This window comes from Engystomops pustulosus, chromosome 2 (assembly GCF_040894005.1).
Source record: "Engystomops pustulosus chromosome 2, aEngPut4.maternal, whole genome shotgun sequence".
NCBI lineage: Eukaryota > Metazoa > Chordata > Amphibia > Anura > Leptodactylidae > Engystomops > Engystomops pustulosus.
Window position 1 is genome coordinate 61,841,476 of NC_092412.1, and position 27,695 is coordinate 61,869,170.

The 27,695-nt window shown below is 42.0% G+C and overlaps 1 protein-coding gene across 7 annotated transcripts in view; it reads left to right on the forward strand.

Moving 5' to 3' along the window:
- R3HDM2 (R3H domain containing 2) overlaps positions 1-27,353 on the forward strand; it is a 74,443-nt gene extending 47,090 nt beyond the window's left edge. For 3 of the 7 annotated variants that reach the window (XM_072134900.1, XM_072134902.1, XM_072134901.1), the window contains 24 exons: positions 17-207; positions 1,178-1,219; positions 2,160-2,246; positions 2,930-3,047; positions 3,726-3,804; positions 6,481-6,540; positions 7,885-8,025; positions 8,386-8,494; positions 9,501-9,596; positions 10,237-10,268; positions 11,362-11,415; positions 13,405-13,634; positions 14,762-14,925; positions 16,035-16,127; positions 17,597-17,839; positions 18,300-18,426; positions 18,943-19,100; positions 19,976-20,130; positions 20,389-20,489; positions 21,319-21,488; positions 22,064-22,208; positions 22,293-22,390; positions 23,804-23,882; positions 25,144-27,353. In XM_072134900.1, the coding sequence (XP_071991001.1) occupies positions 40-207; positions 1,178-1,219; positions 2,160-2,246; positions 2,930-3,047; positions 3,726-3,804; positions 6,481-6,540; positions 7,885-8,025; positions 8,386-8,494; positions 9,501-9,596; positions 10,237-10,268; positions 11,362-11,415; positions 13,405-13,634; positions 14,762-14,925; positions 16,035-16,127; positions 17,597-17,839; positions 18,300-18,426; positions 18,943-19,100; positions 19,976-20,130; positions 20,389-20,489; positions 21,319-21,488; positions 22,064-22,208; positions 22,293-22,390; positions 23,804-23,882; positions 25,144-25,493 (3,099 nt within the window). In that variant the 5' untranslated portion in view covers positions 17-39 and the 3' untranslated portion in view covers positions 25,494-27,353. The remainder of the gene's footprint in view (positions 1-16; positions 208-1,177; positions 1,220-2,159; positions 2,247-2,929; positions 3,048-3,725; positions 3,805-6,480; positions 6,541-7,884; positions 8,026-8,385; positions 8,495-9,500; positions 9,597-10,236; positions 10,269-11,361; positions 11,416-13,404; positions 13,635-14,761; positions 14,926-16,034; positions 16,128-17,596; positions 17,840-18,299; positions 18,427-18,942; positions 19,101-19,975; positions 20,131-20,388; positions 20,490-21,318; positions 21,489-22,063; positions 22,209-22,292; positions 22,391-23,803; positions 23,883-25,143) is intronic. The other 4 variants (XM_072134906.1, XM_072134904.1, XM_072134903.1 and 1 more) reach the window with 4 other exon arrangements.
- Positions 27,354-27,695: the final 342 nt, after the last annotated feature.

Genomic DNA, 27,695 nt, shown 5'->3' on the forward strand with positions numbered 1-27,695 from the left:
TTTGTGTCTTGGGCAGGTTAATACCGTTTGTGCTGTACTATGTTGAAGATGTCCCATGGCCACACGACCCAGGAAACTCTGGAGATCATGAAGGAGTCTGAAAAACGCCTGGTAGAAGAGTCTGTAAACCGAAGCAAGGCCGTATCCAGGTCACCTAGTAAAGAGGAACAGGAATCGGATGAACCAAACTCACGTCAAGAACCCCAGGTTATTATACATTTCTTAGTTTTTATATATTTTTATTATATCTGTGAGAAGTAAAGGGGAGTCAGGATTTTGAAAAACATGACTTGCCCGTGGAAATCAATCAGAGCTCCGCTTTAAAAAAAAAAATAAACATTTTGTGGTAAAAAAAAAAAATCTTATACAGGCAGTCCCCGGGTTACATACAAGATAGGGTCTGGAGGTTTGTTCTTAAGTTGAATTTGTATGTAAGTCGAAATTGTATATTTTATAATGGAAGTTCTAGACATTTTTTTTTCTTTTGCCCCAGTGACAATTGGAGTTTCAAAATTTTTGGTGTAATTGGACCAAGAATTATCAATAAATCTTCATTACAGACATCTTACAGCTGATCATTGCAGTCTGGGACTATAGTAAAGCATCCAGAGAGCTTCACCAGAGGTCACAGTGGGCAGAGGGGTCCGTCTGTAACTATGGGTTGTCTGTAAGTCGGGTGTCCTTAAGTAGGGGACCGCCTGTATTCCAACTTTTATTTCTGTATTTTATAAACATTTTTTTTCTATTGTACAACTATTAATGAACTCTTTTTAGATCTACCAAAGTTTTTTTTTTTTTTTTTGTTAAGTGTTAAGCTGGATTCACACATTTCCCCGCCGTACCGTAGCACGGCGGGCACACGGCGGTGCGTGGGGAGAGGAGGACGTGGTGAGCCCTGCTCACCCCCGCACCTCTCCATAGGTATATATGGCGCACAGTCTCTTTTCACGGGCTACGGAGCGCCGTGCGTCCATTGCCGTCTATGGGAGACGTAGATCGGCCATATATACCTCCCCCATACGGCCGTCTGAATGTAGCCTTAATCTGTGACCTAATACTGAAATACCACTTGTGTATTCCCAGATGTATAACATGTGTGACTGTATGTTTCTATTTATGTGTTACATTTGTTTCTTTGTTTTTCCTCTCTGTTTGCGGACTTATTGTAATGGTGTAGAGGCGGAATCCGAGCCACGGACATGCCAGGAAGAGAGCCAAGGTACACTTAAGTTTTACTAATAGCAGCCACATCTCGGGAACAGTCGCCCGCTACTTGTTCTCTCCATTAGCCTTGTGGCAGGTGTAAATGTGTGTATAATATATTTTAGTGTGGCATTATTTAGCTTTCCACAGGGTCTGTGGAACAGCGCAGTGCAGGGAGAAGAAAGCTCTTTGAGGCAAGACCCAGCCAGAGCCCTTGCAAGAGCTGCAGGACTGGATTATAACTTTTCACTGCACACAAAGGTCTGGTTACACTCCGGGGCATCTACCTAACAGTCTGCAGCTTTGTAAGTCCAGCTGCACATTTTGGTCCGGATGTCAGGTGGACTTACCTACCCAAACACACTCGTCTGAACTGAATGGAAGGGCTAAGTTGTGTTTGGGCTGAGGAATCTGCCTGACAAATGCCCAGAGCTTCACAGAGTTATACAACCCATTTCTCCAAGCGTGACCACTCACATTTCATCAGCTTTATGGGCAGTGGTTTTGATGATGAGACTATCCCTTTGTAGAAGGAAGTGATGGGGCACATAGTTATCTCTAGAGTTTATTTGATACCGTTGCAGTGTTTATATTGGAGAGAAACTATAACTTTGTGGTCAGAGGCCGCATTAACGCCACACCATGTGTCAGACGCATGATGAGGCGCCATTATCCCCCCAAAATAATTGCCATGCATAAAGTTACGCCCTGTAGCGCGCAGGCTGAGCGGCCCGGCGCGCGCTGCAAAAGAGGGAAATGTCAGTAGTGCCATCACAGCACGTGCATTGAGCAGTCATTTTATTGCCACATAGAATGGACAGGAAGCGTTACCAGAGGTGTGTGTCACTTCCCAGGTGCTCTTACCCTTATTATGCACATCTAAGTCGCTATAAACTACTACATTATATGGTTACCAGTTTTATAGATATTTGGAACCTTTTTATTTTTCTCTCTAGTCAAACTCCAAGTTAAAGTTGGTGCGAAGCTTAGCTGTGTGTGAAGAGTCTTCTGGTCCATATGTGGATGGCCCCGTGGAACCTCAGGTAAGATTTGGAACAATTAGAACAATATAAAGTTGAGACTTATAACTTAGTATTTACTGCATCCCCAGGGTACGAAGGCTATAAAGTAATGGGAAATTACTTTGTCAAACACTTTGTAACATTATTTAATTGATGGAAATTATCTGGTGATTTTATTTTCCCCTTGAAATATAGATTTAAGAAAAATTGTACAATTTGTTAACTCTGGAATGCATAGGGGGGGTTTGTCCGGTGAGAGAATACTTTAAGAAACCGCGTAAAATAGAATCAATATTCAAATGAATGAATACCGTCTCCTACATTATAATGCCTAGAAAAGAGCGGGTCTCTCTTACGGAGCTGCTTGCCTTTCTCTGCCAAAAAGGATTGTAGCTGGACTTGGTGCACCAAGATGTACTGCTGTGAGAAAGTACATCTCAGTCAGAGCAGTAGAAGGCTTCTGGTTAGATATTGCAGCAAAGGGGAGGAGCTGGGAAGCAGTGTGAATGCAGAGCTCAAAGCTACGCAAATTGATATGTGGAACAGCATGCGTTCAGCACATCAGATGTTGATGTATTAAATGAAAAGTCTTCCTTTATTCATGTAAGATATGCACATATGGTAGCAGATAGTGTACATCCGTGTGTGGTAATACAGGTGTGATAGGATACGTCACTGTGTAACTGATCTTTCTACTCCCGCAGGATGTCATTCAGTTGCATATCAGCTGCCCATCTGATAAGGAGGAGAAGTCCTGCAAAGATGGGTCTGAGAAGGAGGAGAAATGTAAAGAGAAGGGGCCAAAGAAAATGTTGTCTAGAGGTAAGTATTGTACTACGTACACATGGAGACTGTGATAGTATATTTTTTTTTAATAAAATGTAAAAAGCTTAAAGGGGTTTCTGAAGGTTGGAAAACATGCTATTCATCTCTATGGTGCAATACAGGCACAAACCATGGTCAGGTGTGTCATTGTATTTGGAATAAAGCAGACTTATTTTTCAACCTCTGTTGTAATACTTGGTACAATACTGAGAAAAGGAATTTTCAGACTTTGAGCCCTACAACATAAGATATCTAACACTAAGAGCGACAGCCCCTTTTTCATATTGTCTGTGCATTGTGTCAAAGGATAAATATCCCCAGCACTTTCTCCCTTAATGTTATCCTTCCATTTTCCTTTTTGGATTTCAAGGGAAGTATTCTCTAGGAGTGGAAAGAGTTAATCATTAGCCTCCTTGTGTGTCTGAAGTATACAGACCTCAAAGACTTTCAGATACACTGCTCAATGCAGGAGACAAAGCAGAAAAAAGGCACAGAGAAGATGCTTTACTTAATGAAGTACATTACAAAGTTTACTAATCTTAAACTACTCTATTTTCTGTTTTAATGGTTTCATTAGATTTTAACATGTGTTGAGTATTTTACTGATATATACATATTTAATACAGTATAGTCCTGGAGACCTCATTACAATTATTGTATAATTTGTTTTTACAGATTCTAGTCAAGAGTACACAGACTCTACTGGAATAGACGTACATGAATTTTTAGTGAACACACTGAAGAATAACCCAAGGTATCTATTGTTCCTTTATAAATCTGTTGGTTTAGTCATAAATATCAGCTTTCCAGTTATTATAGATTTTGAGCAGTTTTAGTGATGGTTGGATGAATTTTTGCCCATGCCCCTCATTAGTTAGCTTCTTCATATAGTTATGATATAATGTCATACCCATTACATTATAACTGTATGAAACTACTTTCACAGAGTTCTAATGAGGCCAAACAGCAGAAGACATTGCCTGGGGCAGTAAATGCTTATTTTAGTATGCTGTGTATGAAGGGGATGAGAGGGACCTCTGCCTCCTAAATGTCCATATTGCAAACAGATGTGTAAGCTGCAAACCTCTTCTAATATATAGAAGCCATTAGGAGGACCTGTGCTTCCCCTCATGTAACCGGCGTGCAGCTGATGGATATTGGGCGGACTGTGCTGTGGTATCTTGAGGTGAAGGACAGAAACCTAATATATTACATTAAGAACATTGTGTACACAATTTGTTAATCTGATGTATGTCCATTATTGCTCTGTATTGTGCTACAATGAAAAGGTTAAAACCGGTCAACCACAGAGTTATGGAGGTCATGGATGCTTCTACAACCAAGTTTATGCTTGGGTAAAAGGTCTTGAGCGTATTGATATGCACAGGAGGTTCTAGGACCGGCAAATCCGCAATGTTGGTGCTGTGCCGGTACATCCATTAAAATTCTGTGTGTATGGTAAATAAATTGTAAGTGGTGAGTGCATGGTCCTAGCTCCTGCCCCAGCGTCTTCCGCTGTCTACCACTCTCTGGGGATAAAGGCTCTAGGACCCGAGTCAGGTCACCTGGTCCGAGACTCTTAAACCTGGAGGGAGGAGGTCACGAGAGCTTGAAGAACTAGACTCCATGCAGCAGAACTTCATGGTAACCTGGATAACATGTAATGTAATTGTACCTATAATTCATTACTGCACTTATTTCATTGACCACAAGCCATAGGACAGTGATGGCAAACCTTTTAGAGACCGAGCGCCCAAACTACGATAAAGACCCGCTTATTTATCGCAAAGTGCCAACACAGAAATTTAATTTGTGATTTATACTCCCTTCTCTGTCACAGTTTTCATTGATATCAGCACCTGAGGACACCAAAAAAGCAGAAAATAGTCCCAGGTACAGCTGTCACTTTAAAATAGCTCTGTGCACAGCAAGTCCTGGGCTGTCTGGGACTGCAGGAAGATACCTGGAGTCATCTCTGGTGATGGCCTGAGTGCCCACAGAAAGGGCTCTGAGTGTCACCTCTGGCACCAGTGCCATAGGTTAGCCATCACTGGGATAGGATATGGGGTCCAGATCACATATAAGTGATGGTGTAGGATGTCTGCTTGTTTTGCTGTTAAACAATGCAAAACCTCCTACTAATTCCTACATTTCAAGCATTTAGGTCAAAATGCATGTACCATCATAGGAAGCTCCTTCACAACAGCTTGTGTATGTTGCCTAAATTCATTGCTGTTAACTTTTGCGCTTACAAAATGCATAGTTAACACAATGTGTGAACATCACTGATGTTGGTGCAATTTATAACATCACATTAACTTGCATTTTGTAAATGCAAATGTTAAGAGTAATGTAGTTAGGCAAATTTCCTCTTCTGAGCTGCTGTATTGCATTTCAAAACACATTGCAAACGCCATGTGTGAATAAAGTCCTAGGGTTTTTATGTAGTAATGGTTGTCCTCCAGTTAATCTCTCTGCTTTATGTATGACAGTTGATTATTTTATTTGCGTTACTGCAAATTTTGTACTTCTCCACTGTTAAAATACTCCCCAAAACACTCTGAGGAGTAATTTTACTCTGCTGATACAATTGAAAGCTGTGCCAGAGAAGACAGCGATAAGTTGGTGCTTAAATTGCCGTATTGGCACTTTGCTAAATAAAATTGCCTAAAACTGACTTCCTGGACACAGCTAAATGGGTAAAATGGGTCAGTGACCCCTGATCCTTGTAACTGGAAGACCTGAGGCCGTAGACTTGTACTCTCCGGTATTGCTAGATATATGTGGGAGGTTGAGCCGCTTCTGTCTGATGTCTTCCGTTGGCCTCATGTCACCAGTAGCACATTTGTGGCCCTTCTCCCGGATATACAGGTGGGTTATGTATTTTTAGGATACTTTGATGCACCCGCGGTGTTGGTGGTTATAGCAACCGTTGTAGGAGATCTTGGCAGAGCGTGTTTGGCTGTCGAGCCTTAAGATGTGTCTAAAAACCAGACGTGATAGACAAGTAAAACGTTCTGTGAGCCCACGTCCACACAGCAGGATCTTGAATCCAGCAGGAAGCCTAAAGTGGTGCGAATCTGTACATTTTATTTTTCTCTTTCCTTATTCTTTGATTTGATTTTGTAATAGCCGGCTCAGAGGGACTGGCTAAAGGGCGCTTTGGGACACTAAACTACCGGTCCAAACGGAGCTGTGGGGTGGTTAGTGTCTCAAATGACGGGTCCTCTTTAATGACCAATTCTACAAATAAGGCCTGAAGAGTTACTTTGTGTTCCCATGCAGACTCCCTTCAGTCACATACCAAAAGGCAAGGGTGCAATTACGTTTTCTGCATTAATAGCCATTATTACTTCTGCTGGGATATTTTATGCTGTATAACTGATATTGAGATCTTGTAAATTATTAACCCAAAGTTTCCTTCCCTCAGGGATAGAATGATGCTGCTAAAATTAGAACAAGAAATTCTTGAATTTATTAATGACAATAGGTAAGTGATGCCTGGCTGTGCGTCCGCATGTAGATGGCCGGCTCCTTATTAGAATAAACAAGCCGCAGCCTGAATATATTTAGCCCGAGTTGTCGAGCGAATCCCAGAGGTTGGGGTATTTTTATTTCTTGACCTATTTAGAAATAAACATCAAAGTATATGGATATTTTGTCTTCGTGTGATGCTACCAAATGAGGTTGGCTAAGTGGAGCAGATGAATACAATTTCCATAGATTTATGTGTGGAGGGAAGGACATATTTTTTGTGCCTGTTCTTATTTTAGCCCAGAAATCTTTGACGATGTAACCCGCTCCATGCTGGCTCTGCAAACCCATTTTTTCCAATCCTTTATTTAAATCCCCTTTAATAGAGGGGAAACAAATGCAGGAAACTCTGATTCATTGTGGGCTCAAAAGTGAATTTGTTCCCTTATAGAGGAAGTGGACCTGTTAGTCCCAGTTCACATCTCTGTTAGGTCATCAGTTATTTGCGCCACTTATTGTGAGCCAAAACCAGGAGATAAAATTTGGTACAGATGCAAGTCCTTCCATTATCCCTGATCTCTGTAAGACCTGCATCTGATTTGTGTGTTTGGTTGCTGCAGGTTTTGGCTCACAATAACTGCTGCAATGACTGCAGACTTAGCGAAGACTTGAACTGGGTCTTGGGCATCTTTCAAACAAACGTTATTTGGTTGTATGCTAGTTTTACCGTGTCATTTATGTACAGGTAGAATATAGCCACATGCATTTCAATGGGCAATACATCCATTCAAATAGATGGACATATTGCCTAGTGTACCGTACCGTGCACTGGAAAAAGATGGAGCTTGCTCTATCTTGCGCCATATGTACAGTGGTACCCCTCTCCAGCGTGCATCTATATGGTAACACGGCCTATTATACGTTAGTTTGAAAGAGACCTCAGACTGTTATGCACCTCGAAAGTAGAATAGTAACATTTATTCATTATCCCATTATCCTCCTGGTGCCTGTGTTTCAATCAAGCCACGACCTAAGAGGAGGCAAAGATGGGTATAAAATAGTAATAATAATCTTTATTCCCTAGCCCTTTACGGAATACGTAGCCCTTTATGTAGTCCTCATAGACTGTAAGATCCCAGCTTACAGTCTATGAGGACGATGGGGGGACACTATGATGATACAAAGATGGTTTCTACTTGGTATATTTTAGCATACTGAAAAATGGACGAATATTACGAGTTTTTATCATATTTGTTACTAATGGTGATGGAAGTGGCAGTCAGGATATATTTAGATTTTAGGGGTAAGATTTATTCCAGTTCTCTCTTTAGCATTAACTCTTGCCTTTTCTCCCTTTCAGCAATCAGTTTAAGAAGTTTCCACAGATGACCTCATATCACAGGATGCTTTTGCACCGTGCTGCTGCCTACTTTGGCATGGATCATAATGTAGACCAAACGGGCAAAGCCGTGATCATCAATAAAACCAGTAACACACGAATGTAAGTGGCGCGCTTATACAGGGGTGTAGCAAATGAATGCAGGATCACTATGAATAAGTAACAACTACACTACTAGTAATGAAGTGATCCATTCCTGTGCCTGGCTGTAAGACAACTGGCTGGAGCAGGAGTCGCCCTGCTGTAGCTCTTTCTCTTTATTCTCCCAATGATAATGGAGCTGAGTAGAGGGGAGATAAACACCTTTGTTCCCTGTTCTAAAAGAGGACCATGTTGGGATCATGCTGAAAGTGCAACAATGAGGATGGTGTGATGTTTACGGTCACCTTTTCCTGGCTTATAATGTGTGCCTTACTTTGTATTAGTAGACATAGTTATATGAATTTCCCTTTATCTCATCAGACCTGAACAAAGGTTCTCGGAACACATCAAAGATGAAAAGAGCTGCGAGTTTCAGCAAAGGTTTATACTAAAGAGAGACGATGCCAGTATGGATCGGGATGATAATCAGGTAGAGCAGCCGCCTCTGTGTTTTAATGATCAATTTTAGCTGCTCATTTTGGCTCTACATTCCCTATCTGTCAGCGTGGTCACATCTCTGACCGAACAATGCTCATGCAGGGGCCTTATTTCTGGATTTCCCTTTCATTTGGCAGATGCAGAAAAAAATCCTGATGGCAACTGTATTTTTTTTTTCTAGCACTTGTCCCTGTAGTGGCCTGGAGCCATTACTGCTCCCATTTACTTCAAATGGGAGCTGCGGCTGCAGTGACGGTGCTTCATCTACACAGCTCCCCCCCACCCCACCCATCAGCGCGGGGGGAAAGTGATGACAGATCCTTTTAATAAGGTCAACAATAGTGAAAATACCCTTAAATTAAATCTACCATCAAAATCAATCATGTTAAACACCGGACACTTACTCATAGATTCAGGCACTGTCACTGTGATAATCTTCTATTTGGATATTTGTTATCCAAAGCCTCCTTCCTTCGAAAATCAACTTTTAGAATTATGCTAAAGGTGTTTACAGAGCCCATTTGTGCTGTAGCTTCACAGGATGTTACACTGAGCAGAGCAGGTCTCCCACTCCCCCTGCCCTAGATTACACTGTCAGAGGAAGATGGTGGGAACAAGGAGGTTGGGTGAGACTTGTTATGCTCATTGTAACAGCATGTGTATCTGCAGTATGGAGGGGCCTTGGTAATGCCCAGGCTTATTAGCATAATTATAAAAGTTGATTTTGGAAGGAAGAGGAGGCCATGAATAAAAAATATAAGATGATTACCTCAGTCACCATCTGGATCTATGAGTAAGTGTCCTTGGTTTATCATGATGGATTTTCATTGTAGATTTCCTATAAAGCTGCACAGTGCTTTTCATGTTGTTCTCCTTCTCTGGAAAGGATAGCATTGTATCTATAAATGGGATGCTTAATTTGCCACTATGTAAAACCCAGAAATCACCTGCTTGGTTGTTCCTGAATGTCTTTATTTTGTTGTGTTCATCTTTTAAAGATCAGAGTTCCTTTGCAAGATGGGAGAAGGAGCAAGTCCATAGAAGAGAGGGAGGAGGAGTATCAGAGAGTACGGGAAAGAATTTTTGCTAGAGAGGTAAAACATTCTTGTAACAGCTCTTGCCCTACGGGCATTATATTTCAGTGTATCTGTATTATGTGTGGATTCACGATGCAGCAGTTGTGATCCAGTTGTGATAGCATGTTTTTCCTAAATTGTAGCTTGGCTGTGGCTCCTAGGACTCTGTTGTATTTTGTCTGTGCCCCTGGTATTGGCTGATCGATGGGTGTTCCAAATTTAGGACCACCACTGATCTCATTGATTCAATGCCCATAAGAGGACTTCACAGTCTTCTATTCAGTCCTTATTGACAAGCACGTACACTGCTTTGTCTGGGTGAACACAGCTCTGAATATTTTAAATGTCAGCCAAAAATTTGCTTTGGAAAGCCTGACACTGGATGTAGACTTAAAATCATGGTCTAATACCATTGTGTGAATAGGGAGCCAGGGGAAGGTATTTTACCCTTTTCCATGCCCCACTCTATAGTATAATTGTAAAAGCTTAAAAAGGTCACAAAGAGGATACATTACTTGGTTATAGAAAACTATGAAGCAATATAAGGTGAAATAGTCGAGGTGTTTACACTGCTAAACTTCATGTCTTATTTATGAATAATGATTTCCATATCATTTCCATTTTAGTAGCTGATTGCATTGCATTTTCTATTTTTCAGTCTGCCCAGAACGGTCATATTCCCGACAACCGGTAAGATGACTTTTCCATCAGCTCTCTCCTTACATGCCTTCACAAGTGCATAGATGTATGTGCTCGTAGAAAGCAGAGACATGAGATTTGGCTTCCTGTCTGTAGTTAACCTAAAGGAAATCTACCATCAAAATCCATCATGATAAACCAGGTGCACTTACATATAGATCTAGGCACCGTGACGACTGGTGATCATCTTCTTCCTTCCTTCTAAAAATCAACTTTTATAATTATTCTAATGCGCCTGAGGGTCTCTGGGTTGTGTTTCCAGAGCCCCTCAGTGCTGTTACAATGAATAGATCAAGTGGCTTGGTGAGACATGTTCTGCTTATTGTACCAGCCTGTGAATCTTTAGCACTGAGGAGCTCTTGTTCTGCCCCCATGGCTTACTACCATAATTGTAAAGGTCAATTTTGTAAGGAAGGAGGCCATGGCTAACAAATATAAGAAGATTACCAGTCACTGTGCCTGGTTCTGTGAGTAAGTGTCTCTGGTTTATCATTCTTGATTTCAATAATAGATTTCCTTTAATAAATTTATAGTTCTAAATAGAATTTTTTTTGGTGTGTGTGTGAACATGGCATGGGAACCATATTAGAAATAGACAACATATATAAGGGCACAGGCCACTGTAAAGAATGTCTGATATAATTTTATTTTAAAAGAAGAGTATACTAGAGGTGATGTGGGTCATGCACAGCGGCAGACATTGTAATTTAGAAGAGCTGGTGTTGGATTGGGGACACTGGTGTGTGAGATGGCTACACTACTGATATGTCAGGGAGGAGATCTCCCACACCAGTGCCCAAAGTCCAGTATAAATCTATTTTTTACTGTACTGCCGCTACTCGCACAACACATAGATATATGGTTACACTGATCTCCAGGGTTTCTACCCAACACTGTCTGCAGCTTTGCATGGACAAGACAGCTGATAGATTCCCTTTAAATGCATACATCTTAAAGAAGGTTACATGCCCTTATAGCGAACGCCACAGTTTATCTCAGTTTCACCCTGCACATCGTTTCACCTTCATAAAGGGAATATAAACTCTATACTATTTTTCCCTCTTCCTCTTAATGTAACCTACAGACTCTACCGCGAAGGCTTTTCCACTCTCTCACACAAAAGGAGACAGTTGTTTAGGTACCTTTTATGTTGTGCACTCTGATTATTCTATGTTCAGGTCACCGGTGCCCACTCCTTCCTCGCATGGCTGCTTGTGACGTTCTACTTGACATGTAGTCTGTTGCAATTGTCATGTTCTGTAATGTGGGTAGGGTGCCCTGTAACCCAGATGACTGGCATTCATGGCTGCTACATCATTTATGTCTCCTTGTGCGCTTTTATGTCTAAAATGAAGCTCTGCAGCAGGCGTCTCCATAGTCCACCAGGGCATGATGCATCTTTTACCGTCTCATATTATCAATGATTTCTAGTTATTTTTGTTGTTTTTTTGGTTGAGTTTCAAGTCGTTGTTCTCCTCTGATCAGAAAGTTAAATTCCTGTTTAATAGTTAAAGCAGCTACTAGTGCTGGCCTGTTAATGACGCCAAGCCCATTAATACGAACTCCTGCTTGACCCCCATTACATCAAACCTGACCTTATTGTTGTATGGAGACTTATTTAATCCTAGGGAAAAGCAAGCACATTGGTCATATAGAAGACCATGAAATGGCTGAGATGAGCTGCTTTTTAATATCTTTCCTCCCTACAGAGCATTGCTTATAAAGAAGGCTCTATGCACCCCATAGGTCTCTTCAATGAGAACCATTGCCCCCTAAGCAGCATGTTATTCATTTTGTATTAGATTTTTAAACTTGCATATTCAAGTTTTACATCTACTGAACCTTGAATAGTTTTGTTGCTCTTCTCATAGTTCTGATTCCATAAGCCGGCCATATGCTGAAGATGTTTTATGCTTCCTTCCTGGTTTTTGATGATCCTTTGAAAAGGTTGTCATTCTGGACGGCAAAATCCAAATTATAATTTGCTTCTGGTTGTCAAAGTCACTGTCCTGTCTTTGTGACCTGGATTGATATGATCATGAGATGGCTGAGATAACTGGAGCCTGTCGGGCAGTTTGAGGCCTTTTATACAGCTATAGTTTCGGGTCCAAATAATTTTAGAAGGTTGTGGATACAAGTCACTACACATGCTCTGGATACAGGGTGACTGCAGTGAAACATGTTGCCCTGCCTTGGCATCACTGGTACACTCGTGCCGACCCATTGCACCTTGCCACCCAGTTTATTCTGGGTTAAGGTAATGGGCTGAGGTGAGCTGAACGTGTTTGTGATCCTAAATCCCGGTTTTATAAAGGCATGATGGCTTTTTAATGGCCCCCTTCTGCCTGAATGGGTCTCTTTAAGCACATGCCGGGTGCACACTTGCCTGTTATCAATGGCTTTCCAGTACAAAGTAATGTGTAAATCAACTTCTATAGCAAGCAACTCTTAAACAGAGAAAGTTAATGGTCAATCTTTCTGGATCAGCCAGGTTTCACATCTGTTGTTATGACATGGACTAGAGACCCTACACGTTACACCATATTCCTTTAAGCATTTGTCGACCTTATAGGACACTATTTCTATGTGTATTTATAATTACTATGGATAGAGTAAATCGCATTTTGTTTATGTTGATGTGTTTTTGGGGAGGTTTTTTTTAAGGGCAGCTTGGCAATCTTGACAGTCAGCCCGGACATGTGTCCTGTCCACCAGACACATGGGGTTGATTTGCAGCACCAGGGGCTGCTACTATACAGAGTGCAGTGTAGTCATTGGTGCCAAGAATCAGACCCTAAGAATAGGTTGTCTAGATAACAATCGCTGATAAACTCTTTAATACATAGAAAAGCACATATAAGGGTATTGATAGCATATGCAAGGCTGTCAAATACATAATGGTACACATGCCCCATTTTATACACAGAGGGCTCCCAATCCGGAGAATGAAGTTGCTGACTTTAGTGTTTGCAACAAGTTTCCTCCCAGACTAAAACCCAGGAGGCACTTCTGCTGGTCTGTCTTATGAGGAGAGCCCAGGAGATGACTACTGGAGATATGCAAAGTTTATATATACAAATGTATAAAGAGAATATTGAACTGAAACCAGCAATATCTTACCCTGCAGAGGCAACAGAGAGCTGCTGAATCGAGGCTCCTGCAGCCGGCAGAGCAGCACTGAAAGTGAGCTGAAGTCCCTGGATCCAAGACCGTGGAGCAGTACAGACTCTGACGGCTCCTGTCGCAATATGCGTCCTCCAGTTACCAAAGCCAGCAGCTTCAGTGGCATCTCTATCCTGACCAGAGGAGACAGCATTGGCAGTAGCAAAAGCACCACCAACCGCACTGGCCGACCAGGTGAGAGCTCTATGCTGGCCTAGGGCCTTGTGATGAGATCAGTGACAAGAGGGCGGATACAAACATTGCCAATCCCAATTCAGTCTAGTTGAAATAAATCATGTAGTTGTATATGTCTTGTAGGTATCCTTATCCGATAATGTATGGATGTTATATCTGGACCATCCATGGGAACATAGCCTTATTTTGGTTGTTTAAGAATTTATTTTCATTGAAAGCATATTTTCAGTCTTGGGCCTTCTGCTCACATAGCCTGGGCAAGCACCCAGCTGGGTGCAGGAGAGAGGAAGGGTGAGTGCTCTACACCCCTTCCCTCTCCGTTTGAGCCAAATGGCCAGTGCTGTATAACGGCAAAATATAGGACATGTCCTATGTTTTTTCATGCTTGGTCACGGTGCAGTGAGACCGCATGTCTGCGTGTGCCGTAGATGTCTGTGAGGGCTGTGATTGCAACCGGATCATGGTCCCCTTCAGTAAGTGTGAATTAAGTATCTGATTCATAAGAGATTCTGCCTCCACACTGATCAGCTGTTTCACATTGAATCTCTCTTTGCTCTCTCAGGGCTTCCCCTCCCTCGACCTGTTTTAATATCATTGCAGCAGTGGAAGTTTCAGCACATAGTGGGATGGGGAAGTGCACAGTGTAACATTCTATGAATCTACAGAAGGGGGGGAGCCCTTCTGGATTATTAGCATAATCTTAAATGTTGAGTTTAAAAGGAAGGAGGCCATGGATAACAAATATAAGATGTTTAGTACTTGAAGGGTATTGGTCGTTTCATTATAGTGTCATTATGTAATCACATGGGGCTATTCTGACTGGGTGCAGTGATTGGGGTGCTGGCAATGAAAGATCGGTCATGAATGGATCATCCCGCTTCCTCATGGGAAAGAAAAGATCATATCCAACAGATCTCTTGTGCGAACATCTTTTTATTCAGTATTTTCTCATGTCCTTATTTTGTGGTCATCTCCATGGAAACTGCATTGAGCAAATCTGTCTGGGAATTTGTTTTAAACTTGGATGTAAGTGTATTTGAAGAAAAGACCTTCCTCTATTTACTGCACTTTCCTATTCCATTCCTCTTTTCTTTTTGGAGTATATGAGATATTTTTCTTCCCTCCAGGTTTGCCTATAGGCGCTCCAGAAGTCTGCAACCAAGCACCGTCCTCGCAGCAGTCTGCTCGAAGCATCTTACCTTGTACCGCACAGCAACAACATCCCCATCCTCACCAGGCACTTCCACCCACTCCTCAGCAGCCGTCCATGAGTAACCACTTACTGTCACAGGTGAGTCACCAGCATACGTCCACAGACGTCCTGTCACTCTGGAAACATTTCTTTCCCTGTCTTTACCCTTTTATTTTTTTATTCTTTAGTATTATTGCCCAATCTTTATACTCTACATCTTCCATGCTTTATCCTACAACCATTGGTTTTAACTCATTGTCAAACACTTCCTCAATATCTTCTCATCTACATCCCATAACATTTCTCTGCTCAACTCTGATCTGGAGGTCAGTAAATGGGGGAGATTTATCAGATGTGTCTGAGAGAAGAACTGTTCTAGTTCCCCAAGACACCCAATCAGAGCTCAGCTCTCATTTTCCCCCATATGTTAATAAACTCTGATTGGTTTCCATGGGCAATTAGAACAGTTTTACTTCTTCTGATGAATCTCCACACATGTCCCCATTGCATTCTGGGAGAGTTCTCTACCCCTTTAATAGTGTAATGAGGGGCTTGCATTGTCCGTATTATATGAGATATAGGGTTTGCTCTATTTGACCATAATTGGGACATGCAGCAGTGTTTTTAACAATCCATCTCGCCTATTGCTGTGAAAAATTTGTTCCACTCAGAAGACAATAAATTCACAGGGATGTTTGATTCTAGCCTCATAGGATTTGTGGTGTAATAATGACATCCAGCGTCAGCCACTATACACTATTTTTCCCAGTGCTGATCACCAGGATTGGGAATGTGACCCCTCTCACCAGTCTGATATTGGTGACCTGATCCTGGAGAGAAGTCTTCATTAGCTCTCAGATATGGGTGGGAAGCTGCTCTGATATCAGTCATGTATATCTGTAATGTTTAGGTCGTGTCTTGTTGCTTAGCAGTCGCTGTGACTCACTTGAAGCCTTTATCTGTTTGTGCTTCCAGAATTGGAGACTGAGACTAATTAAATCCTGGCTACTCTGCTGCATTATCCACTCTCTGTAAATGTGTGACTCTGTAAATATAACTGTGCAACTAACTGATTTTTCTTTTGTTCTCTTTTTTTTTTTTCTTTGTAACCCTTTCCTCTGATATTCTACCTCTGTGTCCTTTTCCTCTCACCACATCATCCTACCCCTTCTGTCCTGTTTTCTGCATGCTGCTCTGCTGGTTCCAAGACCCTGCAGCCCTCTCCACAACCGGTCCAGTACTCCGCCAGCTCCTGCCCCCAAGTCCTTCTGCCAGTTTCACCTCCCCAGCAGTACAATCTGGTATACTCACTTACCATTCCCTCCTCCTATTAATTGACTCACTGCTTGTATGAGTGGCTTGTGTATAGCTCAGGCGAAAGAACAATGTGTATTCCAGCTCTATCTCACCAAATGGAGCACTCCCCAATTCAGCTGTGAATCTCCACATGCAGCGGAAAAGATGCCAGATCAGCGTGGATACATTGGACCTGGAGGTGGATTCCAACACAGAGGGAATCTACTAAAAGCGCATTGAAAGCCATATAGAGATACGTGTTGACACGTTTCGGACTTGCGTCCTTACTCATAACATATTTTTTGAAAAACAATTATAATTAAGTGATGAAAAGACCTTTGTCAAATCCCAATCCAAAACGTGTCAACAGGTATCGCTCTAAGGCTACATTTACACGGCCGTTGGGGGAAGTATATACAGCCGTTGTATATACGTACCATTGGCCAGCAATGGGCGCACAGCAGGGAACGGAGCGGTACTGTGCAGCACTTTACCGTTCTCTACCCGTGGAAAAGATCGGACATATTGCATCTTTCCCTGGAATAAGGCGCTGTGCACCATATATCTCTATGGATATATAAATCCCCTCTCTTGTGCCCCAACCTGTGTCTGCCGTGCTATGCTACGGCAGGCAAGCGTTTGTGTGAATTTGCCCTTAATGTGATTTTAGAAGATTCACACTGTGCTGGAATCCATTTTCTTGTGTATAGCTAGCTTATCTTTCCAATAGAGGAAAACCAACTGTTCTTGTGCTTTCCATTCAACGATTAGCATGCTGGTGCATGTATTTCTATTGGCTCATAGAGTGGGTCAGTGCTTCCATGACCCTGTGTAAGAGCCGTCTAGCTGAGCCGTAAAGCTCAGAAGGTCCTATTCCTCACACATTGACACACAGGCCGCAAACAATGAATGTCCAGTGTTTGCTGCCCGATAAAGCACATTGAGCACATTTTTTTTATCAAAAACCGTTCAAACTGTATTTTGTGCACTTTGCCTGTGTAGTGTGCAGGGGCCACCAGATTCGGGAATTGTGGTGCAAGGTCTTCATGACTCTGGCGCCCCCTGCACTGCTCTAGAAGTGTGCACTTTGTTCATGCTGCAGGATTGTGGTGCTTGGGTCTGAATAAGCACTAATACACCCCTTTTGGGCACATTTCTTGTCACACACAGGTTGTCGCAGGCTGAGGGTTCTCTGATGTTTTGTAGAGGAGACAAGTTTAACTGAGTGGTTGCTGTAGTTTGTGCAGAGTCTTATATAACTTGACTATTTCTTGTACCTGTCGCTTGAAGAGTTGTAAAGTTGCACAAGAAAGTGACAATGCAGTCCATGCCGGATGTGATGTCATGTGCGCTCTCTTAATATTATGTCCATAATACATTTTGTATATCATGTGCACAGCTTCCAGACTGTGAAATATACATAATATAACAGCATAAGTTACATGTATTTTTATTCTTTTTTTTTTCCCCCTAGGCTGATGATTTAAATAGTCACTTTGGACAGATGACTTTAAGTCGCCAGGGCTCATCTGAAGCGCCTGATCCCTCCACTGCCATCTATCAGTCTCCCCTTATCTCCCAGCATCCACAGCAGGCTGGATTCATCATGACAACTGGGGGACAAGCCATTCCCACCACAGGCTACCCTTCCTCAGGGCACCCCTCTCCCACACAGCAAGTCATCCCAACACAGGGATTCATGCAGCCTCCACAGCAAGTATGTACCACTGACAATTATCCAGAATATGGGTTCATGTTATCGCCTTGCCATGTGTTACCATGAATATCCCAAGGAGAGGCTGACCCCTACAGACCCCCCTGAGAACTGCTGCTCCGTTCTTCTCCAGTCTATGTCTCTCTCTTTCAGGGTATCAAATATTTGAATGATCTTTTTTTAGGTTTTACTTCACGTATAAAAGCTACTCGGCCACCGACTCCTTATGTTTCCTATTTAGGAGTATATTTTTCAGTACTTTAGTTAAATAAATAATTTTTTTTTTTTTGAGATTGGTATCCAACTGTTGCTAGTTAAAAAATGTATCACATGTTTAATCCTTTAGATGAACCAGGTGGTCACTATGCCCCATATTATTCAGGACATCATTTACATAGTTACTGAACCTTTGCATGCATTACTTTATTATGGTGAAATCTATTCACTTGTTTCTGTGTTTCAGATTCAGGTCTCCTATTACTCTACTGGGCAGTACCCAAACTCTAGCCAGCAATACAGACCTCTCTCACACTCAGCGGCCTACAATTCACAGCGCAATCAGCAGGTCACCCAGCCGCCTCAACAACCTGGTATGACACTACTGTATTCTGTAACATGTGTTGGCTTTATGCCTATCATAGTATATAAGGTTGGAAAAAGGTACATCAAGTCTAACCTATAAGATTAAACAAATGTTTTTCACCATGAATTGTGATATTTTTGCATCCAGGGCTCTCTTGAACTTGTACATAGAGTCCGCCATATCAACCTCCTGCGGCAGAGAGTTCCATAGTCTCACTGCTCTTCCATGTACACAGCTGTATTCATGGCATCCTGAATATATCATACCATGCTGTTATACTGAGATGGTATATCTGATTCTTGCCAGTTGCGCCACCTGCACACTGAGTGAAAAATAGATGTTAATGGCGGTTTTCGCTGCCAATTTCCATCAGTCTGGCATCCGATTTTTAACATATCCTCGTAAAATGTAGTCTAAAAGCGATTGGTTAAAAACCGCTCTGATTAGGAGGTGCTTTTATTTTTAACACTGCACAATTAACTATTAGTATATGCACTAGTAATAACTTCTCTTATGTTTTTAGGTATGCAGCCCATAATTTCCAACCAGCCGCCAACTTACCAGGGTATGATGGGTGTCCAGCAGTCACAGAGTCCTGCCATTCTTAACAACCAGAGAGCAAATGTCGGAAATCAAATGCAGAGCATGATGGTGCAATACACTCCACTACCTTCATATCAAGTAAGTGTTAATACGTAGGTATTTTTATGAATGTGTCGCTTAAGTTTTTATGCTTTATGTTGTAAGTGGCATCTACCACCAGGATGAAGGATTGTACACCAAGCACACTGACACACTGGTGGTGCCACCTCTGGCAGAATCTGCTCTTCATTTATCTTATGTCCTTGTTTTTAAGAAAAAAGGGCTCTAAAATTATGAAAATGAGCCTCAGGGGCTCCAGGTACCATTAACATCTTTGAAGCCTAGAGCCCCTCTGTTGCATAATTTTAAAAGGTTTTTTTTTTTTGTGAAAACCAGGACACAAAGCTAAAAGAAAAGCCGAAGTGTTAACTCTTTTAGATCTATGGAAGTTTAACCTCTTATCCCCGACACTTGTTAGTTATTAAATTTAAGTGATAAGTTTTGCTTTTCGTTCTGAAAAAAAGTGAAAATTTGGTAAAAATTCTTCATTTTCCAATCCCGGGTGTTAGTGCTGGGTCTGGGCTGTGATATCACAGCCCGGCACCAGCGAGACCCGGTGTCCCGAAAACTTCTTCTGACGCACCGCCAAAAGAAAGGCTGACGCGTCAGAAGAAGTTACCCTTAATGACCGCCGTAAAAAGCCGATACGGCGGTCATTAAGGGGTTAAAGACTTACAGCCACAAAGCTGCTGTAAAGAATATCACTAAACACTGTTGTTCAGGAAAAATAGCAGCCCCCATATTCGTGGACAGAAAATATATGAGGAAATAGAAACTTATTCAAAAGAGACATGTTTCACCATGTCAAGCATAAAATTTGGCCACACTTTCCTTTTAAAAAAGACAATTTAAAAACTGGTTTAGTTTACTAGCTTTGTTATTTGAGGATTTAGGTTTAATGTTTGTTTTTACAGGTTCCAGTAGGGAATGAATCACAGGGAGTTGTGCCACAATCCTATCAGCAGTCTGTACTGGTACCAGCTAACCAGTCAGTGCAAGGAGCCATGCCAACTGGAGGGATGCCAGTATATTACAGTGTTATACCACCAGCGCAACAAAATGGTTCCAGGTAAACTAATGTTCCTTGTTCCACCGTAAGCATCCACAGCACGCTCATTTTACCACACAGAAAATGTAAGATCTTGCATACTTGTCATGTACATAACATGTTGCATCTGCTAATGTGCAAGTGTAGTGCTGATATGTCTCTTAATATGATGGTGGGAGATTTAATATCCCACTCCTTTTTTCATGTTACCCCACCCCCAGTCACATGTATGCATGTATGTATGATTATATTTGTTGACTGGCTTGCCATTTCTTGCAGCCCTTCAGTTGGGTTTCTCCCTCCTCCTGGTTCTGAGCAGTACCAGATGCCTCAGTCATCCTCTCCCTGCAGTCCACCACAAATGCAACAACAGTATTCAGGTAAAAGACTTGTTCCCTTTCTTTTATATGTAATGCTTGGTTATAATAAATACAGTTCAGAGGGTTTTGGACCACTAGAATGGTGATCCAGAGTTATCCATTGCTGCTCGCTGAATATCTACAGCCAGTCCCTCATCTCCATCATTTTGGCTGACACATCCTCTGCTCTGCTGAAGAGAGGGGGGATGAGGGACATGCCAGCACACATGAGTTGCAAGATAGACTGCCTCACATGGATAAAACACACCTGAATACACAGCTGAAAGGACAAATGGAATTATAAAGTAAGTTGTTGACCAGTGTAGAGCACTGTACAAACGGCAATATCAGTTTATTATGACACAGGCTCCCACTCCCACTGATCTCCAATTAATGTTAATTAATTGTAATTAATTGTAACTTTCGGAAAACCCCTTGAACGAAATCAATGGTGAAAATCAGCCATGTGCTCAGGCCTTAATGCACATCTAATTGTTGTTGTAGGATCCTGGTCACTTTGTTGCTTGGTTTTGTCAGTATTCCAGTGCATTTCTGGCTAGCTGCTGTGAGATGCCAGTCAGCTGTCACACTGAATCTCAATAACATTTGAGTCATTTTATGTACAGATTGCTAAAAATAAGGTTGGAATATGTGAAACGAAGTGCTCATCATAGTCGCCCATCTGCCTGGAGGAGCAGAATATACTGAGAGATGCAGCAAGTTGGAACATTCAGTTCTTTCTGTTTTCTTTTCCAAGTAACCAAAATGTAGAGTTCATAGACATAAGACTAATATAGAATTTTTTAAATTGGATTTATCACAATAGCACATAATAATGTCACTATTGTAGGTGTCAACCCTTCAAGTCTGGGTGTGGTAGTGATGCAGTTGAATGTACCCAATGGTCCTCAAGGAACATCCCAAAACCCACCAATGGTCCAGTGGAACCACTGCAAATATTTTAGTGTGGACCAGCGGCAGAAACCTGAACATCTTTATGGTGCAGATGCTAGCGGTCAGGTAAGCAGCTATAATGAATTGATACCTGGAACAGTCTCCTAATATAAGGGGCATTTAAAGGGAACTTTGTCATCTATACAGGGCTTGTAAAACATTGACATGCTATTTAAATACCCTTATTTATATGTATAGATGGATTTTTACTTGCAGAAAACTTTGCAAGTTCCTGCCATGTATGAATATTCAAGGGCAGTTAAAAAATGGCAGAGGGCCTGGCTTAGGGGAAGGTATATGAGGAAACCAAATACTATAAAATAATATAAAGGTAATTGTTAATTTGCGGTGTGCAGGCATCTAAGCCTCCTCCAGTTTGTGGAGTGTCCTGAGGTATGAGGCTGCTTCACAGCATCTCAAATTTAGAAGTATCTGAAGTAGCTGAGCTCTCATATGACATGTAATACAGGCCTGGAAAGGTCCTCCAGAGACGCACGCTCTTTGTTCTTGATCTTCAAAGACTAATAAAGACAAAAGTTACAAAGGCTACCCGCTACCAACGCAGAATACCATAATATGATGTATATATAAAATAGAATTTTCTAAACCTCACATCCCTATAACAATGCTTTTCTTTTTAGCCTAACAACCTTATGAACAGTCCCATTACATCTCCAGCACAGTCCCCAACGCCTTCTCCAGGCTCCAACATCAACAGTGTGTGCACAGGCCTGTCACCATTATCTGTCATCTCCCAGTTTCCACGGCCTGTTGGCCCAGGACAAGGTGCATATATCATTATCTTCTATCTATTAGACCAGTGGCTTGAATGTATATGGAAAGTGTCAGTCTTTATTTTTATACTTGCAGGTGATGGCCGGTACTCTTTGCTGGGGCAGCCACTCCAGTACAACCTTTCAGTTTGTCCCCCATTATTGCACAGTCAGCCACCCTACTCTACGCAAACGGTAGAGTCACATCAAGTTGTGTAAATGATGCCTGAATGAAATGTCCTGAAATTCAGCAAAAGGGGAATGTTATTGATGGCTTAGGGACTCGTTTTTTTATAATAAAGTTCAGTTTTCCTATTCCAGCTCCACCAAAATGGTCATTGACTCCACAGCCCTGTTTCCTGGTTAGTCTAGCAGCTCTAACTGGCAACAGTCAACTTGTGCGGCACGGTTGCGGTCTGCACCGTGTTCTCCAATGAGTTGTGGTCCGCACCGTGCTGACAGTCCAATGAGCTCTTCCATAACTGATGGAAAGGAACATTGTTACCATAGTCTGGGTAGCAGAGTACAGTACAACTGAGAAGTTCTCACCAATCCCAAGTCCTCTCCTGCTGCTTCACTCTGTGTCCTCGCTCTTGATGATGGTTGAATGCATCAGCGTCAGGACACAGAGCACTACAACCCCTGGAGCAGGAGAGTTACCCAGATTGGTAAGTACTTGTCAGCTGTACTGTACTGCTCACAGGTCCTCTACCTTTCCTGGCGCAGCTCTGCTCTGGGACCAGATATAACCAGCAGAGGACATGGAGAAGAAGAAGCTGCAGTGTGGTGTAAGGAAAAAAGAGGAGCCAGCGGAAAAGAGTCCATTTATTATTTGTCTGCTCTTGGGGTGGGGGTCATCATTATTGTATTTGGTTTCTGAGGTGATGTATATTTCTGTACTCTATATTTTTGGGGGGTGGCATTTTGTGCTGTGTTGTGTATGCATCTAGGGTGCTGATTACTGAGGTTGAGCAGTAAGACCATATGGCTCTTTCACCTCTGGTGAATCCTTAGGTCAAGAATAGAACAGACATTTAAAGGAAATTTCAGAATTTTTATTTAAACTTTCACTATATATTTGTGGAATCAGTCCATTTTATCACTAATCTGTCTCCACTAAAATCGACACTAACCGTGCCCTAAATAACCCATTACAAGGGTTTGACTATCCCTTGGTGCTACTGAACATTTGGTAGTCTTGTTCATATTTAGGCTCTCCTCCTCCTTCTCCTCGCATGGGTTTCTCAGAGCTTGAAAACTGAAATAATAGACCAGAACCAGATAACCAAAAGAATAGACCCCCCCCCCTTCCCCCTCCAAAAAAGTAAGACATTATAAGTGCATTGCAGAGGTGCTGTATGTAGCTCCTGGGAAACGAGTAGATGCACTCATAGCATTTTATGTCTTTCCTCTGATGGCCTATGAACAGAATGGTTTACTTTATCTATTCTTATTGGATGAATATGTTGTAAGCATTTCTAATATGCTAATAAGAAGGTTGCTTTAAAAGTTCACATCGTTTATATACTTCATGCATACCCCACTCCATACACCTACATATACTCATAGTTACTTTTTTTCTTCTCCTATATCCTGCTGAATGGACAGACAGGGATGAAACACGGAAACCGAGGAAAACGCCAGGCACTGAAGTCAGCATCTACAGACTTGGGTACAGCAGACATAGGCAAGTATAAGTTGTGTTGGTTTCTATAACTAATTAGGACCCCCTATCCATGTATTGTTAGTGGTTCAAAGTGTCTGATCCTTAACAAACAGCCATTGGTAGCACTATAGTAAGTACTGCAGCTTCTTCACAGGTCCCTAATCAAAGGAAATCTACAGTCTGACTCTTACCATATAAAGCAGCATCACTGACTGGATCCTCTTTGCATCCTGAGGCTGAACTGGATCTGGCCTGTAATGCTTTCTTATGGTCTCCAAAATATACTAATGAGCAAAAAGTGCTGAGGGGCGTGTTATCGCCTGTGCAGAAACATCCTGGAGGGGCTCTGGTGACGCCCCTTGAGCACTTGCAGCTCATCGGCATATTTTAAAACCTCATTTTTGGAAAAAAAGGAGACCTTTAAAAAAAACCTATTGCAAAGCCAAATTCTGCATCAGGGAGCAGAGAGGATTCTTCAGTGATGCCGCTTTGTAAGGTATTTATCAGACAGATTTTCTTTAAACCTATCTCTGCTTTGTAGTAGTAGTAATGCAGGGAATATGGCCATTGCAATGAACCAAATATTTGTGAGTTACAGGACTATATAATCGCATAAGAATTGAGTATCTATTTAGTGAATATAGTCTCCTCCACATAAACAAGTTCTAAACTGAGGAAATTCAAAGAAGCTTTCTGAGATTAAAGAAAATCTACCATCAAAATCCATCATGATAAACTGATAGGTCCAGGCACTGTGACTTTGGTAATATTCTTATATTTATTATCCATGCCCTCCTTCCTTCTAAAAGAAACTTTTAAAATTATGCTAAGGAGCCTAAGGGGCTCTGGGGTTTTTTCCAGAGCCAGTCAATGCTGCAGATTTACAGCCTGTTACAATGAGTAGAACATGTATTCCCCCTCCCCCTGCTCTCTCCCTCCTCTCTCTGCTTGTGTAATCTAGCAGCAGCAGGGAGAGGGGAGACCTTGCTCTGCTCATTGTAACAGCGAGAGAAAAGACATCACCCCGTCAGAGCCCTTCAGATTCATTAGCATAAAATTTAAATTACTACAGTCACGGTGCCTGGATCTATGAGTAGGTGTTCTTGGTTTATTATGATGGATTTTGATGGAAGATTTCCTTTAAACTAGAACAAGCCCTCAATATCCGACCTGTGAGGATTTGAACTGTAGTGACATTTTGAGCCACGACTGAGAATATCCTTTGATATGTCCTTGGTTTTCTCTCAAGTCCTTTTTTTTTTCCCTTCTTCCTATCTTGTAGTTCTTGGCAGAGTCCTAGAGATCACAGACCTCCCAGAGGGCATCACGCGAGCAGAAGCGGGCAAGCTTTTTACACAGCTGGCAATGTCTGGGGCCAAAATCCAGTGGCTGAGGGACACTCAGGGTCATGCCCCAGGGCCTAATGGTGACAACAATGGACCTGCAGAAAACGGGCGTCAAGTTCACAACAACGACCTGGCGGCCTTTTATACCATCGTGGCAGTCTTCCCTAGCACCATGGCAGCGCAGAACGCTTCCGTGCAGCAAAATAATCCGCTCAGCCGCTTCAAATTGCGCAGCATCAAAAAGAACTATGATTTGCGCATACTGGAACGTGCCAGCTCGCAATAGCGCGTGAAGATGGGTGGGGGAAGATGTGAGGGAGGAGACACAGAGGCTGCAGCAAAGACCTGGAGGAGTAAAGGATTTCTCCCCCCTCTTTTCATCACACTTCTTCCTCTATTCCCTTTCCACCCCAAAAGAAGCACACTGGACTTACTACAGCCTCTCCCTTTCTTACGCCACTTTCTCTCTGCGCCTTTTTGTTCCTTTCAGAAGATCCCTTTACGGTTGTACATCTCTCATATGTCCCCTATCAGCCAAACTCCTGAATCACTGTCCCGTACTCGCACCATGTAACTCTTGCTGCATTACTGACGCTCCCTCCTCCACTTCTTTGCTAGTTTTCTTTGCACGCTTTCTCGTTGATGGGCTTTTTACTTGTCTTTTCAGCATTTACTTTCTTCTTCATGAGTCACTATGCCGATCAACTTCTCCCTTGTGTTTCTTGCACATGCTCGATACCTTGAATTTCACACACACACACACAGAGAAATATATATATAACATATATATATCTCTCTTGATCCCCTCCTGCGGTACTATTCATACAGACATAACCCATTTTCTGATCGTGAGAAATGCTCTGTAGCGGGTACCAAACTGCCATAGGGTAACAGAAAGATGGTAACTTTATTTTTTTTTTTTCCTTTGGCCCTGTGTGGAAAAATTTGCCTTTTTATGTTTTTTGGAGTTGATTGTCCTGAACATTGTATAGTTTTTCTTTCTTCATTTTTTTTGTTTTGTTTTGTTTTTTTTATGCTTGTGAGAGTACATTAACATGGGTATTTATTTGCACAAATGGGCTGTACTCACTGTAAATTTTATTTAATCCAATTTTGTTTTTAAATATGGAAAAAAAATGTGTCACATTAAAAGTGTGTCCCTTTCTTTATAGTTTTGGTAAAAAAAAAAAAATAAGATTTATATTGTGTTATGTAACTTGGTGTCATTCTCTCATTACTGAGCTACAAGCCTCTATCACTGCGGGCTGCTCTCCTCACTCCACTCACAGGCAGATTAGGAAGTCAGAAGGCTCCTAAAAATGTGGTTAGTATCTGGCGAACATTACATAGCTGCTCGACTGATGGGTTTTTATCAAATTTCAAACTTATTTGTGTCGCAATGGCACTGGAACATCGTATGATACAATACCACCACATTTACTCAAAGGAAATCTACCACAGGAAATGTACTTTCTTAGATTTTTCTCATGGTGGATTCCCTATCCAGGCAGCTGCATCCTGGTTTTCACTTACTCAGGGATGCAGCTGCTGCCGAAATAAAGTTTAATGCTTCAATATGCAAATTAATTTCCAGGGCTACTCGGACGTGGAGTAGCCCAAGACTCCATGCCCCCAGTAGCCACTACTGACTCGCCTCTGCCCGTCTCCGGTATTATTTGAGCTCTGCGCAAGCGTAGTAGCCCGCTGCCGGCAACGTGCTTGCTGAGGAGCTCTCCGCAGTAGCTGCTATTTGTCTTCAGGCAGTGAGCTGCTGAGCTTTTGCAGAGTTTAAATGATGACGGAGACGGGCAGAGGCGGGTCTTACTGGGAGCGTCGAGTAGACTGTGTCCCCTGGAGCTGTCTTGGGCTACTCCATGCCCCCAGTAGGCTTAGAAATTAAGTTTCATATTGAAGCATTAAACTTTATTTTGGCAGCAGCTGCATCCCTGAATTAGTGAAATGCAGCTGCCTGGATGGGGAATCACTCAGAAAGTAGACTCCACATGGTAGATTTCCTTTAAGAGGCACCTAAAATCTGAGAAATTACAAAAAAAAGAAACCTGCATGCAACTACATATGAAATGAGGGTTTAGTAATGTAACGTTCACTTGCTTTATACAGACATTTGTTAATAATAAAACAACTCGGCAGAACAAATATATTTAATATATTTTTAATACAGTCTTGTATTTGAGTGAATTTATTGAATAAAAAATACACAATGGTGGATCTATTTGTTCAAGGAAAAGTCAACCTAGGCTCAACAAGGTGCTGGGGGTGAGGGTTGCAGAAACATCCAGTGAAATATTTTTTTTAAAACATAGTGTAGTAAGAGCAATATGCTCTCGGTCTTAATGGGTTTTATTTGATTTCTGCCGTTTTTTGCATTGCTCTTTCGTTCTGATGTGTCTTTTCTTGTGCTCATGGGACAGGAACTGGGGCGTGGAGTTCTCTCTGGGCAGTAGAAGCCAAGGCCACTGCAGCCCCC